Genomic DNA, 17,937 nt, shown 5'->3' with positions numbered 1-17,937 from the left:
TTTACCTAGCATAGACTTACACATGACCTGGAGCCTGTGGGTTTGGCGGCGAATATGTAGTGAGGGCCAGCCAACAACAGCATACAGGTCGCAGTGGTGGGTAGTGTATGGGGCTTTGGTGACAAAACGGATGGCACTGTGATAGACTGCATCCAGTTTGCTGAGTAGAGTGTTGGAGGCTATTTTGTAATTGACATCGCCGAAGTCGAGGATCGGTAGGCTAGTCAGATTTACGAGGGTATGTTTGGCAGCATGAGTGAAGGAGGCTTTGTTGCGAAATAGGAAGCTGATTCTAGATTTAATTTTGGATTGGAGATGCTTAATGTGAGTCTGGAAGGAGAGTTAACAGTCTAACCAGACACCAAGGTATTTGTAGTTGTCCACGTATTCTAAGTCAGAACCGTCCAGAGTAGTCATGCTAGTCGGGTGGGCGGGTGCGGGCAACAATCAGTTGAAGAGCATGCATTCAGTTTTACTTGCATTTAAGAGTAGTTGGAGGCCACGGAAGGAGTGTTGTATGGCATTGAAGCTCGTTTGGAGGTTAGTTAACACAGAGTCCAAGGAAGGGCCAGAAGTATACAGAATGGTGTCGTCTGCGTAGAGGTGGATCAGAGACTCACCAGCAGCAAGAGCAACATCATTGATATATACAGAGAAAAGAGTCGGCCCGAGAATTGAACCCTGTGGCACCCCCATAGAGACTGCCAGAGGTCCGGCCAACAGGCCCTCCGATTTGACACACTGAACTCTATCAGAGAAGTAGTTGGTGAACCAGGCGAGGCCATCATTTGATAAACCAATATTCTGTTGAATGGGAATGGTGTGGTCGTACCCCAACAACAGAATGCTGTGGGCGTATAATGATCATTACAAATATTCTCATAAATAGACCGCTGATTGGTCAGCTCTGCCAAAGAGCCAACATGACATCATGTTCTATGAGGAAATAGCAGCATTTTTTAAACAGTCAGATTGAGAATCAAGTTTGGGGTGGGGTTTTTGAATTTTTTCTCTCCAATTTATGCTATGACCACAAATATGAGTAAAGGACTTGTCAACCACATTATTTGGGTATGAGTTAAGAGAAAACAAACTTTTAAAAGTTAGATTTTTAAAACCTTGTCTGTTTTGTGCCCTGGGATTTGTAGAACCTGTGTTTAACATTTTGAACACAAACACGATATTTGTATCAATACCATGAGGGGTATTTACTCTGTGCCTAGATACCTGGTATGTACCAGGAGTATTTACTCTGTAACTAGATACCTGGTATGTACCAGGAGTATTTACTCTGTGATGAAGAAATGTCTCCCTTGTTGCATGTAATTGGCATTTGCATGTAATTGCATTTGGTTTTACTAGCGTTTAAGAGCAGTCGGAGGCCACGGAAGGAGTGTTGTATGGCATTGAAGCACGTTTGGAGGTTAGATAGCACAGTGTCCAAGGAAGGGCTAGAAGTATACAGAATGGTGTCGTCTGCGTAGAGGTGGATCAGGGAATCGCCCGCAGCAAGAGCAACATCATTGATATATACAGAGAAAAGAGTCGGCCCGAGGATTGAACCCTGTGGCACCCCCATAGAGACTGCCAGACGACCGAACAACATGCCCTCCGATTTGACACATTGAACTCTGCAAAGTAGTTGGTGAACCAAGCAAGGCAGTCATTAGAAAAACCGAGGCTACTGAGTCTGCCGATAAGAATATGGTGATTGATAGAGTCGAAAGTCTTGGCCAAGACGGCTGCACAGTACTGTCTTTTATCGATGGCGGTCATGATATCGTTTAGTACCTTGAGCGTGGCTGAGGTGCACCCGTGACAGGCTCGGAAACCGGATTGCACACGTAGAAGGTATGGTGGGATTCGAGATGGTCAGTGACCTGTTTGTTAACTTCGTTTTCAAAGACCTTAGATAGGCAGGGCAGGATGGATATAGGTCTGTAACAGTTTGGGTCCAGGGTGTTTCACCTTTTGAAGAGGGGGATGACCACGGCAGCTTTCCAATCCTTCGGGATCTCAGATGATACGAAAGAGAGGTTGAAAAGGCTGGTAATAGGGGTTGCAACAATGGCGGTGGATAGTTTCAGAAATAGATGGTCCAGATTGTGAAGCCCAGCTGATTTGTACGGGTCCAGGTTTGGCAGCTCTTTCAGAACATCTGCTATCTGGATTTGAGTAAAGGAGAAGCTGGGGAGGCTTGGGCGAGTAGCTGCGGGGGTGGCGGAGCTGTTGGCCGGGGTTGGAGTAGCCAGGAGGAAGGCATGGCCAGCCGTTGAGAAATGCTTGTTGAAGTTTTCGATTATCATGGATTTATCGGTGATGACCGTGTTACCTAGCCTCAGTGCAGTGGGCAGCTGGGAGGAGGTGCTCTTGTTCTCCATGGACTTCACAGTGTCCCAGAACTTTTTGGAGTTAGATCTACAGGATGCACATTTCTGCTTGAAAAAGCTGGCCTTTGCTTTCCTGACTGACTGCGTGTATTGGTTCCTGACTTCCCTGAACAGTTGCATATCACGGGGACTATTCGAGGCTATTGCAGTCTGCCACAGGATGTTTTTGTGCTGGTCGAGGGCAGTCAGGTCTGGAGTGAACCAAGGGCTATATCTGTTCTTAGTTCTGCATTTTTTGAACGGAGCATGCTTATCTAAGATGGTGAGGAAGTTACTTTTAAAGAATGACCCGGCATCCTCAACTGACAGGATGAGGTTAATATCCTTCCAGGATACCCGGGCCAGGTCGATAAGAAAGGCCTGCTCGCAGAAGTGTTTTAGGGAGCGTTTGACAGTGATGAGGGGTGGTTGTTTGACCACGGACCCGTAGCGGATACAGGCAATAAGGAAGTGATCACTGAGATCCTGATTGAAGACAGCGGAGGTATATTTGGAGGGCAAGTTGGTCAGGATAATGTCTATGAGGGTGCCCATGTTTACAGATTTAGGGTTGTAGCTGGTGCGTTCCTTGATGATTTGTCTGAGATTGAGGGCATCTAGCTTAGATTGTAGGACTGCCGGGGTGTTAAGCATATCCCAGTTTAGGTCACCTAACAGAAACTAGATGGGGGGCGATCAATTCACAAATGGTGTCCAGGGCACAGCTGGGAGCTGAGGGGGGTTGGTAACAGGCGGCAACAGTGAAATACTTATTTCTGGAGAGATTAATTTCAAAAATTAGAAGTTCGAACTGTTTGGGTTTGGACCTGGAAAGTATGACATTACTTTGCAGGCTATCTCTGCAGTAGAATGCAACTCCTCCCCCTTTGGCAGTTCTATCTTGACGGAAAATGCTATAGTTGAGTATGGAAATCTCTGAATTGTTTGTGTCCTTCCTAAGCCAGAATTCAGAGATGGCAGGGACATCAGGGTTGGCAGAGTGTGCTAAAGCAGTGAGTGAAACAAACTTAGGGAGGAGGCTTCTGATGTTGACAAGCATCACAGAAGTCAACAAATGAGGGGGCCTGGGGACATGCAGGGCCTCGGTTTACCTCCACATCACCCGAGGAACAGAGGAGGAGTAGGATGAGGGTGCGGTTAAAGGCTATCAAAACTGGTCGCCTAGAGCATTGGGGACAAAGAATAAAAGGAGCAGATTTCTGGGCGTGGTAGAATATATTCAGGGCATAATGCGCAGACAGGGGTATGGTGGGGTGCGGGTACAGTGGAGGTAAGCCCAGGCACTGGTGATGATAAGAGAGGTTGTATCTCTGGACATGCTGGTTATAATGGGTGAGGTCACCACATGTGTGGGAGGTGGGACAAAGGAGGTATCAGAGGTGTGAAGAGTGGAACTAGGGGCTCCATTGTAAACTAAAACAATGATAACTAACCTGAACAACAGTATACAAGGCATATTGACATTTGAGAGAGACATACAGCGAGGCATAAAGTAATCCCAGGTGTTGATTGGGAGAGCTAGCTTAAACAACAGGTGCGATAACAACAGCTAATAAGCTAACACAACAACAGCAGGTAAAATGGTGATGACTAGGCTGAGAGGGTCGGATTAACTATACACAGAGCCTGAGTTCGCGGCTGGGGCCGACAGATAAAAAATGTATAAACAGAATGGAGTACCGTGATAATGGACAGTCCAGCAGGCATCAGCTATGTGGCCAAGTGATCATAGTATCCAGCAGGCATCAGCTATGTGGCCAAGTGATCATAGTGTCCAGCAGGCATCAGCTATGTGGCCAAGTGATCATAGTGTCCAGGGGGCAGCAGTAGATGGAACAGGGAAGCCGCCACTACGCTAGCATGCGGGCGACACGGCGTTTAAAGTTAGTAGCAAGGGGCTAGTAGCCAAGTGATCATAGTGTCCAGGGGGCAGCAGTAGATGGAACAGGGAGCCACTACGCTAGCACGCTAGCGACACAGCGTTTAAAGTTAGTAGCCTGGGGGTGGTAGAGGGGTCTGCTCAGACGGAGGCCGGTTGAAGGCATAGCGGATAGAATATTCGGCGGCAGACCAGTCGTGGTGGTGCGGCGGGGCGCCGTGTCGACAGAGAATCCAAGCCAGATGGCGAAAGAGGTATTGTAGAATTTAGTTTGCTAGCCGGGATTTAGCCTGGCTCATGGCTAACTGGTGCTAGCTTCGTGGCAGTGGCGTTAGCCACTATAGCCCATCGGTAGCAGCGGTGATCCGGTGCCAAGGTCCAGAGCTTACAGCAAGGATCCGGTGGAGTATTGGGCTCTAGCCGTGTATGAGTGGGGTTCGGGTGAACAGCTGAGTAGGCCGGGAGGTGGGCCTCAGGGATAGCTTCGGTACTGGGTGCCACGGTGGGTGCAAGCTAGTTGTGAAGATCAGAAGTAGTGGTCCTGGGATTACGAATCCGGTGTTGTTGTGGAGAGACAGTCCGATACTGGTAGACTAGCGAGTATTATCCAGGCTAAAAACAGGGCTGGTATCTGTGCAGAAGGTAAAAGCCACTAGCAGTAGCTAACAATGACTAAATAGCTTGTAGCTAATTAGCTGATTAGCTTCTGGTGGTTCTTGAATGTGTTCTAAAATTAAAAATAATAGCGATTCCGTATCACATTGGGTGAGGCAGGTTTACTCCTGGGGTACTGACCAATTGCACCCTCTATAACCACAGTGATTATTATTTACTCCTATAGTGCTGACCTGTTGGCCCTCTATAACCACTGTGATTATTGTTTGACCCTTCTAGTAGTGTATGAACATTTGAACATCTTGAAGAATGATTTGAACTTAGTGGCCATGTTCTCTTATAATCTCTCCCCAGCACAGACAGAAGAGGACTGGTCATCCCTCAGAGCCTGGTTCCTCTCTACCCAGTACAGACAGAAGAGGACTGGTCACCCCTCAGAGCCTGGTTCCTCTCTACCCAGTACAGACAGAAGAGGACTGGTCACCCCTCAGAGCCTGGTTCCTCTCTACCCAGTACAGACAGAAGAGGACTGGTCACCCCTCAGAGCCTGGTTCCTCTCTACCCAGTACAGACAGAAGAGGACTGGTCACCCCTCAGAGCCTGGTTCCTCTCTAGGTTTCTTCCTGGGTTCGTAACTTTCTGGGAGTTTTTCTAGCCACCGTGCTTCAACATCCTAACATGATCTCTTCAGCACGAGACGACCGTTACACCCAACAATGTGTTTCTGCCAATGAGCTTCAAATCAGATCACATTGTATTTCTCACATGCGCTGAATAATAATGAGACTATAAGGAGAACCAGTACTGAGTCAATGTGCAGGGTACCAGGTAGTTGAGGTAATAATGAGACTATAAGGAGTACCAGTACTGAGTCAATGTGCAGGGTACCAGGTAGTTGAGGTAATAATGAGACTATAAGGAGAACCAGTACTGAGTCAATGTGCAGGGTACCAGGTAGTTGAGGTAATAATGAGACTATAAGAAGTACCAGTACTGAGTCAATGTGCAGGGTACCAGGTAGTTGAGGTAATAATGAGACTATAAGGAGAACCAGTACTGAGTCAATGTGCAGGGTACCAGGTAGTTGAGGTAATAATGAGACTATAAGGAGTACCAGTACTGAGTCAATGTGCAGGGTACCAGGTAGTTGAGGTAATAATGAGAATATAAGGAGAACCAGTACTGAGTCATTGTGCAGGGTACCAGGTAGTTGAGGTAATAATGAGACTATAAGGAGTACCAGTACTGAGTCAATGTGCAGGGTACCAGGTAGTTGAGGTAATAATGAGCCTATAAGGAGTACCAGTACTGAGTCAATGTGCAGGGTACCAGGTAGTTGAGGTAATAATGAGACTATAAGGAGTACCAGTACTGAGTCAATGTGCAGGGTACCAGGTAGTTGAGGTAATAATGAGAATATAAGGAGAACCAGTACTGAGTCATTGTGCAGGGTACCAGGTAGTTGAGGTAATAATGAGGCTATAATTGAGATAATATGCACATGTAGGTAGAGGTAAAAGTGACTAGACAATCAGGATAGAGATTACTTCTCCTCATCCAGGGAGTGCACACACTCTCTCTCACACACACACACACACACACACACACACACACACACACACACACACACAGGGAGGGAATGTTGTGTTTGTTTAATATTGTTTTAGGACTATGAAAATGGGAAAAATTATCAGCCTATGGGTTACGAAAAGTGGGAAATGGGAAAATGGGAGAGGAGAAATGACTAGAGACAGTGTTGTTTAACTCACTGACCATGACCCATGAGTTCTTCTTACCTTTGTTCAGTAGAAAAGTCTCCCTCTCTAAAGGATATAGGACGACCCATAGACCGGTCACTCTTCATGGACACACAGCTGGGTACTGGGGAGGCTGGTCTCTCCTGCTTGATTGGTCTTCAACACAACAGAGACAAACATTACATCTCTCATCTACTCTGAGCTCAGATGGGGAAACAGAAGAAGAGTTTCATTCCAAAACGCTATATATCCATTTTTAGAAATGTACATCATAAATGTTCAAAAATCTCTCCTATAAATCAGTAGTACTGCTAGGTTTTACACAGTAATAATATATATCTGCCTCACTCTCAGAGAAATCAGTAGTACTGCTAGGTTTTACACAGTAATAATATATATCTGCCTCACTCTCAGAGAAATCAGTAGTACTGCTAGGTTTTACACAGTAATAATATATATCTGCCTCACTCTCAGAGAAATCAGTAGTACTGCTAGGTTTTACACAGTAATAATATATATCTGCCTCACTCTCAGAGAAATCAGTAGTACTGCTAGGTTTTACACAGTAATAATATATATCTGCCTCACTCTCACAGAAATCAGTAGTACTGCTAGGTTTTACACAGTAATAATATATATCTGCCTCACTCTCAGAGAAATCAGTAGTACTGCTAGGTTTTACACAGTAATAATATATATCTGCCTCACTCTCAGAGAAATCAGTAGAACTGCTAGGTTTTATACAGTAATAATATATATCTGCCTCACTCTCAGAGAAATCAGTAGTACTGCTAGGTTTTACACAGTAATAATATATATCTGCCTCACTCTCAGAGAAATCAGTAGTACTGCTAGGTTTTACACAGTAATAATATATATATGAATGTTTTGGTTCCTACTGTAGAGCTCTTCTTTGTCTACAGGGCTGTTACTTTGGCAGATAATGTCACCCATCTAAATAAATTGTTAATGTTTTAAAATAATGAACTAAATGTATGGTGTTTTTGGTTGATGTCAGTTTCATTTCTTGTTATGCTATAAATTATTATTTTATGGTTGTAAGTGGTGAATTGAACTAGAAAATGTTGAATAATTACTACTTTAGTAAGGAATTACACATTATTCAGTACTACTGCAGTTGCTACATAATTCCAATAGATGGCAGCATAAGACCACAAATGACATTTCAGAAGATCAGTTTAGTTTTCTCCCTGGATACACCACCACTCCCCTCACAGGAAAACTCCTGTGTGCTTCTTCCTGTCCCTTTCCACACTGCTAACACAAGAGGGCTTCTTCCTGTCCCTTTCCACACTGCTAACACAAGAGGGCTTCTTCCTGTCCCTTTCCACACTGCTAGCACAAGAGGGCTTCTTCCTGTCCCTTTCCACACTGCTAACACAAGAGGGCTTCTTCCTGTCCCTTTCCACACTGCTAACACAAGAGGGCTTCTTCCTGTCCCTTTCCACACTGCTAACACAAGAGGGCTTCTTCCTGTCCCTTTCCACACTGCTAGCACAAGAGGGCTTCTTCCTGTCCCTTTCCACACTGCTAACACAAGAGGGCTTCTTCCTGTCCCTTTCCACACTGCTAACACAAGAGGGCTTCTTCCTGTCCCTTTCCACACTGCTAACACAAGAGGGCTTCTTCCTGTCCCTTTCCACACTGCTAACACAAGAGGGCTTCTTCCTGTCCCTTTCCACACTGCTAACACAAGAGGGCTTCTTCCTGTCCCTTTCCACACTGCTAACACGAGGGCTTCTTCCTGTCCCTTTCCACACTGCTAACACGAGGGCTTCTTCCTGTCCCTTTCCACACTGCTAACACAAGAGGGCTTCTTCCTGTCCCTTTCCACACTGCTAACACAAGAGGGCCTCTTCCTGTCCCTTTCCACACTGCTAACACAAGAGGGCTTCTTCCTGTCCCTTTCCACACTGCTAACACAAGAGGGCTTCTTCCTGTCCCTTTCCACACTGCTAACACAAGAGGGCTTCTTCCTGTCCCTTTCCACACTGCTAACACAAGAGGGCTTCTTCCTGTCCCTTTCCACACTGCTAACACAAGAGGGCTTCTTCCTGTCCCTTTCCACACTGCTAACACAAGAGGGCTTCTTCCTGTCCCTTTCCACACTGCTAACACAAGAGGGCTTCTTCCTGTCCCTTTCCACACTGCTAACACAAGAGGGCTTCTTCCTGTCCCTTTCCACACTGCTAACACAAGAGGGCTTCTTCCTGTCCCTTTCCACACTGCTAACACAAGAGGGCTTCTTCCTGTCCCTTTCCACACTGCTAACACAAGAGGGCTTATTTCTGTCCCTTTCCACACTGCTAACACAAGAGGGCTTCTTCCTGTCCCTTTCCACACTGCTAACACAAGAGGAAGGACTGAACAAGCATTTAACAGATTACTGTGAAGTAATATAATGATCATTCATGTTTATTATCACCTGGTTTTATGCTCATGTTTTGAAATTATACTTCATTACTATAATGATTATCAATAAACCTGAACATGAATTCATTCACCTCTGGTCTAGAAAAACACATTTTCCAGGTACATTCATTGTCAAATTCCTCAACCAGCATCGAGCTGCTCTGCCTTCTCTCCTTAGTAGTCAACTCAGCCCCGCTAAAAGGCTGGTGTCGTTACTCTGTCTTCTCTCGCTAGTAGTCAACTCAGCCCTGCTAAAAGCTTGTGTCGTCACTCTGCCTTCTCTCTCTAGTAGTCAACTCAGCCCCGCTAAAAGGCTGGTGTCGTTACTCTGTCTTCTCTCGCTAGTAGTCAACTCAGCCCTGCTAAAAGCTTGTGTCGTCACTCTGCCTTCTAGAGGGGCATGTTGAGGTTAATTTGCTAACAGCGGGCCTCCCGGGTGGTGCAGTGGTTAAGGGTGCTGTACTGCAGCGCCAGCTGTGTCCTCAGAGACTCTCAGAGACTCTTCGCGCCCAGGCTCTGTCGTAACCGGCCGCGACCAGGAGGTCCGTGGGGCGATGCACAATTGGCATTGGCGTCGTCCGGGTTAGGGAGGGCTTGGTCGGTAGGGATGTCCTTGTCTCATCGCGCACCAGCGCAGCGCAGCGCAGTGCGCGCTAACCAAGGTTGCCAGGTGCACGGTGTTCCCTCCGACACATTGGTGCGGCTGGCTTCCGGGTTGGATGCGCGCTGTGTTAAGAAGCAGTGTGGCTTGGTTGGGTTGTGTATCGGAGGACGCATGACTTTCAACCTTCGTCTCTCCCGAGCCCGTACGGGAGTTGTAGCGATGAGACAAGATAGTAATTACTAGCTACTAAAACAATTGGAAACCACGAAATTGGGGAGAAAAAGGGGAAAACAAATCAATTAAATTAAATTTAAAAATTTGCTAACAGCTTGCATGATGTCATTTATTGGGGGGCTGGAAGACGCACTCTTGTCGTTTCTATTCCGAGGTTGTTTACTCACAATATCAGATATTACGATTATGATTTATTATTATTATGATTATTTACCCGGGGTTCAATACCTGCTATAGTTACTATTTATTTGCTCTCGCAAAAACAGCACAGTCTTAATATGAGATATATAGTTAACTAAAGTAATGAGTGACCATTTTAGAAAATCACAAGACAGTATAGTCTGTAGTTGCATGCTATTTTATGTCCATCATATTGCTGCTTGTAGCCTATAACTGATGCTTAGTGGTCCATCATATTGCTGCTTGTAGACTATAACTGATGCTTCATGGTCCATCATATTGCTGTTTGTAGCCTATAACTGATGCTTCATGGTCCATCATATTGCTGCTTGTAGCCTGTAACCTATAACTGATGCTTCATGGTCCATCATATTGCTGCTTGTAGCCTATAACTGATGCTTCATGGTCCATCATATTGCTGCTTGTAGACTATAACTGATGCTTCATGGTCCATCATATTGCTGCTTGTAGACTATAACTGATGCTTCATGGTCCATCATATTGCTGCTTGTAGCCTATAACTGATGCTTCATGGTCCATCATATTGCTGCTTGTAGACTATAACTGATGCTTCATGGTCTTATGCTCCCATCTATTGGAAATATTTAGCAATTAAAAGTTATTAATTCACTTACAGACATTGGTGAGGCAGCTGAGAAATAAAGTGTATTTTTCTTGTTAATTCCTTAGATCAGTATCAAACCTGCTCCACTTATCCCACGCCAATTTCAAATCTGTCCAAACCCCATTTGAAAAATATAACTAATGTGTCTTGTTTATCAAGTGTACTCGCCAATGTCCAGTCTCTAGATAACAAGGTGGACAAAATTAGGTTGCTTTCCAGAGAGACATCAGGTATTGTAACATACTCTGTTTCATGGAAACGTCTCTCTCGAGATATGTTGTCGGAGTCGGTACAGTCACCGGGATTCTTTGTGTCGCACAGAAATAAAGATCTCTCTGGGAAGAATGGCGGGGGTGTATGCTTCATGATTAACGACTCATGGTGTAATCATAACAACATACATGAACTCAAGTCCTTTTGTTCACCAATAATAAATATAATAAAATAACAAAACAATAAAAGCAAAATGCTTAGAAAAGTTTAGATTAACAAAATAATCAGTGCTATTTAGTACTATAATGGTATTTACTAACATAATATTCATACTAAAATAGTTTCTAAAAGTGTTCTAGGCTACCCTTCCCTAGAATTAGGGTTAAGGCTAAAAGTGTTCTAGGCCACCCTTCCCTAGAATTAGGGTTAAGGCTAAAATAGGTAATACGTAGCTAATCAATGAGCTGTCCATTTGGATATACCCATCTAAAATCTATTAACTGATAATAATAGTAATAATAATTTAATATAGATATACCCATCTAAAATCTATTAACTGATAATAATAGTAATAATAATTTAATAAAGATATACCTTATCCTATAATTAGGGTTAGGGGTAAAATAGGTAATACGTAGCTAATCAATGAGCTAGACCTGTCCATTTGGTTTGCAACTCAGTCAACCTGTACAGCATTCGCTCAATTCAATGCCTACAAACGAAGATTTTGATACATATCAAATTACCCAGCAGCCATTTAGAAACAGGATGTCAACAAAAAAAAATGAATTTATTTTAAAACTGTATTCTGGCTGTTTAAATCGGCCACATCTTGAAAAAGAAGACAGTAATAATAGTAATAATAATTTAATAAAGATATACCCATCTAAAATCTATTAACTGATAATAATAATAATTTAATATAGATATACCCATCTAAAATCTATTAACTGATAATAATAATAATTTAATATAGATATACCCATCTAAAATCTATTAACTGATAATAATAATAATGTAATATAGATATACCCATCTAAAATCTATTAACTGATAATAATAATAATTTAATATAGATATACCCATCTAAAATCTATTAACTGATAATAATAATAATTTAATATAGATATACCCATCTAGAATCTGTTAACTGATAATAATAATAATAATAATTTAATATAGATATACCCATCTAAAATCTATTAACTGATAATAATAGTAATAATAATTTAATATAGATATACCCATCTAAAATCTATTAACTGATAATAATAATAATAATAATTTAATATAGATCTACCCATCTAAAATCTATTAACTGATAATAATAATAATAATAATTTAATAAAGATATACCCATCTAGAATCTATTAACTGATAATAATAATAATAATAATTTAATATAGATATACCCATCTAAAATCTATTAACTGATAATAATAATAATAATAATTTAATAAAGATATACCCATCTAAAATCTATTAACTGATAATAATAATAATTTAATAAAGATATACCCATCTAAAATCTATTAACTGATAATAATAGTAATAATAATTTAAGATATACCCATCTAAAATATATTAACTGATAATAATAATAATTTAATATAGATATACCCATCTAAAATCTATTAACTGATAATAATAGTAATAATAATTTAAGATATACCCATCTAAAATATATTAACTGATAATAATAATAATTTAATATAGATATACCCATCTAAAATCTATTAACTGATAATAATAGTAATAATAATTTAAGATATACCCATCTAAAATCTATTAACTGATAATAATAATAATTTAATAAAGATATACCCATCTAAAATCTATTAACTGATAATAATAGTAATTTAATATAGATATACCCATCTAAAATCTATTAACTGATAATAATAGTTATTTAATATAGATATACCCATATAAAATCTATTAACTGATAATAATAATAATTTAATATAGATATACCCATCTAAAATCTATTAACTGATAATAATAATAATTTAATAAAGATATACCCATCTAAAATCTATTAACTGATAATAATAGTAATTTAATATAGATATACCCATCTAAAATCTATTAACTGATAATAATAGTAATATTAATTTAAGATATACCCATCTAAAATCTATTAACTGATAATAATAATAATTTAATAAAGATATACCCATCTAAAATCTATTAACTGATAATAATAGTAATTTAATATAGATATACCCATCTAAAATCTATTAACTGATAATAATAATAATTTAATAAAGATATACCCATCTAAAATCTATTAACTGATAATAATAATAATTTAATATAGATATACCCATCTAAAATCTATTAACTGATAATAATAATAATTTAATAAAGATATACCCATCTAAAATCTATTAACTGATAATAATAATAATAATAATTTAATATAGATATACCCATCTAAAATCTATTAACTGATAATAATAATAATTTAATAAAGATATACCCATCTAAAATATATTAACTGATAATAATAGTAATAGTTATTTAATATAGATATACCCATCTAAAATCTATTAACTGATAATAATAGTAATAATAATTTAATAATGATATACCCATCTAAAATATATTAACTGATAATAATAGTAATAGTTATTTAATATAGATATACCCATCTAAAATCTATTAACTGATAATAATAGTAATAGTTATTTAATATAGATATACCCATCTAAAATCTATTAACTGATAATAATAGTAATAGTTATTTAATATAGATATACCCATCTAAAATATATTAACTGATAATAATAGTAATAGTTATTTAATATAGATATACCCATCTAAAATCTATTAACTGATAATAATAATAATAATAATTTAATAAAGATATACCCATCTAAAATCTATTAACTGATAATAATAGTAATAGTTATTTAATATAGATATACCCATCTAAAATCTATTAACTGATAATAATAGTAATAATAATTTAATATAGATATACCCATCTAAAATCTATTAACTGATAATAATAATAATTTAATATAGATATACCCATCTAAAATCTATTAACTGATAATAATAATAATTTAATAAAGATATACCCATCTAAAATCTATTAACTGATAATAATAATAATAATTTAATATAGATATACCCATCTAAAATCTATTAACTGATAATAATAATAATTTAATAAAGATATACCCATCTAAAATCTATTAACTGATAATAATAGTAATAGTTATTTAATATAGATATACCCATCTAAAATCTATTAACTGATAATAATAGTAATAATAATTTAATATAGATATACCCATCTAAAATCTATTAACTGATAATAATAATAATGTAATATAGATATACCCATCTAAAATCTATTAACTGATAATAATAGTAATTTAATATAGATATACCCATCTAAAATCTATTAACTGATAATAATAGTAATAATAATTTAATATAGATATACCCATCTAAAATCTATTAACTGATAATAATAATAATTTAATAAAGATATACCCATCTAAAATCTATTAACTGATAATAATAGTTATTTAATATAGATATACCCATCTAAAATCTATTAACTGATAATAATAATAATTTAATATAGATATACCCATCTAAAATCTATTAACTGATAATAATAATAATTTAATAAAGATATACCCATCTAAAATCTATTAACTGATTATAATAGTAATTTAATATAGATATACCCATCTAAAATCTATTAACTGATAATAATAGTAATATTAATTTAAGATATACCCATCTAAAATCTATTAACCTGTTAGAGCTCTAGGGGCGCTATTTCATTTTTGGATAAAAAACGTTCCCGTTTTAAGCGCGATATTTTGTCACGAAAAGATGCTCGACTATGCATATTCTTGACAGTTTTGGAAAGAAAACACTCTGAAGTTTCAGAATCTGCAAAGATTTTGTCTGTAAGTGCCCCAGAACTCATTCTACAGGCGAAACCAAGATGATGCATCACCCAGGAATTAGCAGAATTTCTGAAGCTCTGTTTTCCATTCTCTCCTTATATGGCTGTGATTGCGCAACGAATGAGCCTACACTTTCTGTCGTTCGCCCAAGGTCTTAGCAGCATTGTGACGTATTTGTAGGCATATCATTGGAAGATTAACCATAAGAGACTACATTTTCCAAGTGTCCGCCTGGTGTCCTGCGTCGAATTCGGTGCGCAATTGCCAGCTGCTTCCACTTTACCATTTGATTCAGGGGAGAAAGCATGTGTCCAAGAACGATGTATCAATGAAGAGATATGTGAAAAACACCTTGATGATTGATTCTAAACAACGTTTGCCATGTTTTCAGTCGATATTATGGAGTTAATTTGGAAAAAAGTTTGCGTTTTGAGGACTGAATTTATGGATTTTTTTTGGTAGCCAAATGTGATGTATAAAACGGAGCTATTTCTAATACACAAGGAATCTTTTTGGAAAAACTGAGCATCTGCTATCTAACTGAGAGTATCCTCATTGAAAACATCAGAAGTTCTTCAAAGGTAAATGATTTTATTTGAAGGCTTTTATGTTTTTGTTAATGTTGCGTGCTGGATGCTAACGCTAATGCTAACGCTAAATGCTAAAGCGAAATGCTAAGTCTAGCTAGCTACTTTTACACAAATTATTGTTTTCCTATGGTTGAGAAGCATATTTTGAAAATCTGAGATGACAGTGTTGTTTACAAAAGGCTAAGCTTGAGAGATGGCATATTTATTTCATTTCATTTGCGATTTTCATAAATAGTTAACGTTGTGTTATGCTAATGAGCTTGCTGATAGATTTACACAATCCTGGATACAGGGGTTTTTTCATAGCTAAACGTGACGCAGAAAACGGAGCGATTTGTCCTAAACAAATAATCTTTCAGGAAAAACTGAACATTTGCTATCTGAGAGTCTCCTCATTGAAAACATCTGAAGTTCTTCAAAGGTAAATGATTTTTTTGAATGCTTTTCTGTTTTTTTGTGTAAATGTTGCCAGCTGAATGCTAATGCTAAATGCTACGTTAGCCATCAATACTGTTACACAAATGCTTGTTTTGCAATGGTTGAGAAGCATATTTTGAAAATCTGAGATGACAGTGTTGTTAACAAAAGGCTAAGCTTGAGAGCTAGCATATTTATTTCATTTCATTTGCGATTTTCATGAATAGTTAACGTTGCGTTATGGTAATGAGCTTGAGTCTGTATTCACGAACCCGGATCCGGGATGGGGAGATCAGAAAGGTTAACTGATAATAATAGTAATAATAATTTAATAAAGATATACCCATCTAAAATCTATTAACTGATAATAATAGTAATAATAATTTAATAAAGATATACCCATCTAAAATCTATTAACTGATAATAATAATAATTTAATATAGACATACCCATCTAAAATCTATTAACTGATAATAATAGTAATTTAATATAGATATACCCATCTAAAATCTATTAACTGATAATAATAGTAATTTAATAAAGATATACCCATCTAAAATCTATTAACTGATAATAATAGTAATTTAATATAGATATACCCATCTAAAATCTATTAACTGATAATAATAGTTATTTAATATAGATATACCCATCTAAAATCTATTAACTGATAATAATAGTTATTTAATATAGATATACCCATCTAAAATCTATTAACTGATAATAATAATAATAATAATAATTTAATATAGATATACCCATCTAAAATCTATTAACTGATAATAATAATAATTTAATATAGATATACCCATCTAAAATCTATTAACTGATAATAATAGTAACAATAATTTAATAAAGATATACCCATCTAAAATCTATTAACTGATAGTAATAGTATTAATAATTTAAGATATACCCATCTAAAACCTATTAATTAAAAATCTGAGAACAGTAATTTTGAAGGTACCCATGAGCAACAATTTCTGATGAAAAAACAAATGTGATGCATTTTGGAAATAAACTCTTAATTATTATTTCAAAAATTGTCATCTCACCTCTTAGCTTTGGTGTCATGTTCCCCAGAGAGACACATTTTAGAGGCAGGGGCCCCCTCCTCTCTCTCCCCAGAGAGACGCCTTTTAGAGGCAGGTCCCTCCGCTTTCTTCCCAGAGAGACTCATTTTAGAGCACTGACCCCTAAACAGAGTTCCAACATGTTGGTTGTTGTTAACACAGTGACAACTAAACAGAGATCCAACATGTTGGTTGTGGTTAACACAGTGACAACTAAACAGAGATCCAACATGTTGGTTGTGGTTAACACAGTGACAACTAAACAGAGATCCAACATGTTGGTTGTGGTTAACACAGTGACAACTAAACAGAGATCTAACATGTTGGTTATGGTTAACACAGTGACAACTAAACAGAGATCCAGCATGTTGGTTGTGGTTAACACAGTGACCCCTAAACAGAGATCCAGCATGTTGGTTGTGGTAACACAGTGACAACTAAACAGATAATAATAATAAGTCACTGTTTGTTAAGGTAGTTCTAGACAGTACAGCAACAATAATAATAATAATAATAATAATAATAATAAGTCACTGTTTGTTAAGGTAGTTATAGACAGTACAGCAACAATAATAATAATAATAATAATAAGTCACTGTTTGTTAAGGTAGTTCTAGACAGTACAGCAGCAATAATAATAATAATAATAATAAGTCACAGTTTGTTAAGGTAGTTATAGACAGTACAGCAACAATAATACTAATAATAAGTCACTGTTTGTTAAGGTAGTTCTAAACAGTACAGCAACAATAATACTAATAATAAGTCACTGTTTGTTAAGGTAGTTCTAAACAGTACAGCAACAATAATAATATTAATAATAATAATACGTCACTGTTTGTAGTGACTCCCCATCCCGCATGAGGGAGCGTAATCATCGACTGACTGAATTAGCATAACGCAACGGACATAAATATCCCGAGAAAATATTCCTATTCATGAAAATCACAAGTGAAATATATTGAGAAGAGAAGCTTAGCCTTTTGTTGATT

The 17,937-nt window shown here is 37.8% G+C and overlaps 1 protein-coding gene across 1 annotated transcript in view; it reads right to left on the bottom strand.

Moving 5' to 3' along the window:
- The window catches only part of LOC110519883 (NLR family CARD domain-containing protein 3-like), a 45,416-nt gene that overhangs the window by 24,577 nt on the left and 2,902 nt on the right, over nucleotides 1-17,937 (bottom strand). The window contains exon 2 of the mRNA XM_036939787.1: nucleotides 16,928-17,068. Coding sequence (XP_036795682.1) covers nucleotides 16,928-17,052 — 125 coding nt within the window. The 5' untranslated portion in view covers nucleotides 17,053-17,068. The remainder of the gene's footprint in view (nucleotides 1-16,927; nucleotides 17,069-17,937) is intronic.

This window comes from Oncorhynchus mykiss, chromosome 13 (assembly GCF_013265735.2).
Source record: "Oncorhynchus mykiss isolate Arlee chromosome 13, USDA_OmykA_1.1, whole genome shotgun sequence".
NCBI classification, from domain to species: domain Eukaryota; kingdom Metazoa; phylum Chordata; class Actinopteri; order Salmoniformes; family Salmonidae; genus Oncorhynchus; species Oncorhynchus mykiss.
This window is presented reverse-complemented; position numbering and strand designations above follow the sequence as displayed.